Genomic DNA, 4,152 nt, shown 5'->3' with positions numbered 1-4,152 from the left:
AGTTCAGTTTAGTATGAAAAAATTAGTTTGAATGAAATTCCGCAACATGGCGCGTGATCATATATTCCTGGTCAGGCTTTACTCCCTTATGCTTATGAAAGAGGTGAATTCGTGCCACCAGCTATGGCGCCGACCATGAGACCACGCCAAATGGTGACGGAAGTACCGCCGGTGACAGAGGTCGAAATGAGTGTGGCAGTCGTCAAGCTCCGCTCTAAAAAGACAACCCCCGGGCCCGACGGCATACCTGGGCGTGCCTTGGCAGTCGCACTCAGTGAGCTGGAGGAAAGCGTCCGAGAGTTATTCACCTCGTGCTTGACTCAGGGGCTGTTCCCTGATAGGTGGAAAACAGGCAAGCTGGTGCTCCTCCGGAAGGAGAGACGCCCACCTGACCAGCCTTCGGCCTACCGCCCCATAGTGCTGCTCGACGAGACGAGCAAGCTCTTTGAGCGGATAATCGCGTTTCGTCTAGTCAGAAGCATGCAGCCGGGCTTGAGCGAATGCCAATATGGCTTTCACCCGCAGCGCTCGACACTGGACGCGATTGCCCGCGTAAGGGAATTAGCAGAGGAGGAAGTCTCTCAGGGTGGGGTTGTGATGTCCGTATCACTGGACATCTCCAACGCATTTAACACTCTGCCCTGGGAGACAATAAAGGCGGCACTCAAATACCACAACGTGCCCGAATATTTACAAAGAATTGTAGCGGACTACTTTGCCGGACGCGTTGTGGTATTTCCAACAAAAGATGGCTGGGGGAGGCGGGAAATGTCGTGCGGTGTTCCACAGGGCTCGGTGCTAGGGCCGCTCCTGTGGAACATGGGTTATAACTGGGTACTACGCGGGCCCACATTGCGGGGAATCAGCGTTACGTGCTATGCTGACGACACCCTCGTGTCGGCCCGTGGCAGGACCCACAGAGAGTCCGCCTACATAGCCACAGCAGGAGTGGCATATGTGGTACATAGGATCCGTGCGCTGGGCCTAGAAGTGGCTCTACACAAATCCGAGGTCATCGTGTTCCATGGGCCTCGAAATAAACCACCAGAAGGGGCACATATCACTGTGGCAGAAACTTCCATCGCCGTCGGGTCAACGATGAAGTACCTGGGACTCGTTCTCGACGGCAGATGGAAGTTCGAGGAGCACTTCAAGATCCTTGCTCCAAAACTGCTAGCTGCAGCCGGAGCGCTTGGGCGGATTCTGCCAAATTTGGGCGATCCAGGAGGAGCCTGCAGGCGGCTTTATATGAGCGTGGTGCGCTCAATGGCGCTATACGGGGCGCCAATATGGGCGGACACCCCGAGAACTCGAAGTGCGGCCCTATTGCGCCGGCCGCAGCGGGCCATAGCTCTCAGGGTGGCTAGAGCATACCGCGATAACTCGCATGTAGCAGCCTGCCTGCTGGCTGGGAGCCCGCCCTGGGACCTTGAAGCCGGCGTTCAGGCCACGGTCTATTGGCGGGTGCTGGCAGCTAGGAGGAACGAAAACTGGCCCGCCCCCCAAGAAGTTCAACACTGGCGGGAAGAAGCACGAGATGTGCTCTTCGAAAAATGGTCGGAACGTCTGGAGATCCCGGGAGCTAGCCGGGACCTGGTGGCCGCTGTTCGGCCCGTTCTAAAAGAATGGGTGGAACGAAAGCACGGCACACCCTCCTTCCATCTCACACAGCTCCTGACGGGGCACGGCTGCTTCAGCTGGTACCTGTGTGAGAGGGTTGGAAGAGAGCCGACGACAGCGTGCCACCATTGTGACGGAGGAGCCGTGGACACGGCCCAACACACGCGCGAGGAGTGCCCTGCGTGGGCGGAGCCTCGCGCTGTCCTGTCCATGGCTGTAGGAAGAGACCTCTCACTGCCGGCGCTGATACGCCGTATGATCGGCAGTGAAGAGGCATGGGCGGCAGTGGCCACCTTTAGCGTCACCGTCCTGACGCAAAAGGAGGCCGCTGAACGAATGTGCGAGGACGACGCCAACTCGCTCCCTCAGCGCCGAAGGATGCCAGGCAGGCGGCGAAGAGCCTTCGCAGCCCGAATGTTGCCACCCTAACAGAAACTGCGTGACAGAATCTGCGAGTGACAGAACCTGCGAGTGTTCCGAGGTGCCTTCAGCGGAGTAGGCTGCTGGAGCAGCCCCAATTTGATGGGCCCGCAAGGGCAACGCCGGCGGGGTCTCGGAGGTCTGCAAAGTTGTTCCCGTAACCCCGCCCAAAAGCGAGCGTCCGAACACCCCAGGGGTTTTAGTCCTCGCGAGTCGGACATACCCACTCGGCCTCTCCCGGGCCGGGTGGGATCCCTAACGGATTTCCCCTGGGTCAAAAAAAAAAAAAAAAGGCATAAGCTCCGGTTCGCCCCACACAAGACACAAGCGATCTTAATAACGCGCAAACTAAGTATGACACGCCAACATTCCAAATGATGTCGACACAAATCGCCCTGGACAATAAATTAAAACTTCTAGGTCTCACAATAGACGAAAACCTGGGGTTCGGACTCCACATAGAGAATGTTTCCACCAAGGCATTGAACCTTTTTAAAGTGGTAAGCAGAATGGCAAAGACTCGATGGTGATTAAACCCGGACATACTGAAAACCATTTACTACACCGTAGTTGAGCCTACAATACTCTACGCTGCTGGGGCCTGGGGAGGCGTAGCAACTAGGGTCCACGCCAGGAAAAAACTAGACAGGATAACCAGAGCTTTCGGTATAAAAATAGCCAAAGCCCACCGCACAGTATCCACTGTCTCAGCGGCAATCCTGTCACAGATAATACCACTGGACCTTAGGCTGCAGGAGCAAAAGGAGCTCTATGAGGTCAAGAGAGGCAAAACCCTCCCGGAGTTGCCGGAAGGGAAACTGCAGCCTAGGGCCCACCCGTCGATACTCCCGCATCCGGCAGATAGGAAACGAGTCACCTTTAGCCTCACAAAAACCGAGGACTTGACGGAGGGGCCCTGATGATGGCAGTAAAATCCAAGGAAAGGTAGGCGGCGCGATTACATGGTGGTCGGGAGGGGAGGAGCGGGATAGTACGAGCTTCAGGCTAGCGGATCACTGGTCGGTGTACCAAGCCGAAATGATGGCACTCTACCAAGCTACGAGCATGGCGAAGGACAAGGAGCACCGGACAGTGATCTACTGTGACTCTAGGTCCTCACTTCAGGCAGTTGCCGACCCAAACTCCCTCAACCCGATAGCAGTAAAAATCAGGGAAAACCTGGAAGAGGCCCTAACATGGGGAAACCCGATAGAGCTATCTTGGATAAAGGCGCACGTTGGCCTGGAAGGAAATGAGAGGGCGGACCAGCTAGCCAAGGCGGCGGCCCTAGACCCGGAAAAGACCCCGCTGTATAGCAAATTCCCTCTCTCGTTCGCAAAAAGAATCATAAGAGCCAGCACCCTAAGTAGGTGGCAAAGGAGATATGAGGAGACGGAAAGTACCTCAGGCACGAAGCTGTTCTTCCGGGATGTGCGGGGCGCTAAAAGGATTATGGAGAGACTGGGTAACAGGAACACCATCGCACAACTACTAACAGGGCATGGGGGCTTCAAACAATACCTCCACAGGTTCAAGCTGGGTAACGACCCCCATTGCTCCTGCGACGGACAAACCGTGGAGACAGTTACACACATCCTCACGGAATTCCCAAGATACGGCCCCGAGCAGTACGCCTGTGAGTGCGCAATAGATATGAGTGTTACGGAGGGCAACTTCGTGAGGATGCTGGAGGACGACGGAATTAGGAAACACTTCGTGGACTTTGCGGAGGGCGTCATGAGGAGAGCGGCGAGACAGAACGGAGCCTCGGCAGTATAGGCTACTTGGGGTACACCACCAAGAAACATGCTCCCAAATGGCACCACATCTTAACGCTCCGACGGTGGAGCGAAAAAGTTAAATGCTCCCAAATGTTCCCAAAATGGCGCCCCATAAAAGCGCTCCTCTGCGCTCCGCCATGCTCCAGGGCGCTCCCTTGCGCTCCGCCCTGCTGGTTGGTTTGGTTGTGCTCCGCTCCGTTCCATTGTGCTCCGTGTTGCTCCCGAGTGCGCCAAATTGCTCCAAGGGTAATTTGACAAATGCAGAATAAAATTGACAAGTAAACACGATAACTTTTGATAACTGTATTAATCTTATGAATGTTACCAAGTA

General features: G+C 55.5%; 1 protein-coding gene across 1 annotated transcript; it reads left to right on the top strand.

Annotated features, from left to right (window-relative positions):
* The first annotated feature begins 3,078 nt into the window (after positions 1-3,078).
* Positions 3,079-3,819, top strand: LOC134753717 (uncharacterized). Its single transcript, XM_063689654.1, has one exon. The coding sequence runs from the start codon at positions 3,079-3,081 to the stop codon at positions 3,817-3,819; it is 741 nt and encodes a 246-aa protein (XP_063545724.1).
* The last annotated feature ends 333 nt before the right edge of the window (positions 3,820-4,152 follow it).

Source organism: Cydia strobilella, chromosome Z (assembly GCF_947568885.1).
Source record: "Cydia strobilella chromosome Z, ilCydStro3.1, whole genome shotgun sequence".
In the NCBI taxonomy this organism is placed as follows: Eukaryota; Metazoa; Arthropoda; class Insecta; order Lepidoptera; family Tortricidae; genus Cydia; species Cydia strobilella.
The sequence above is the reverse complement of the archived record's forward strand: the minus strand, read 5'-3'. Positions and strand labels throughout refer to the sequence as shown.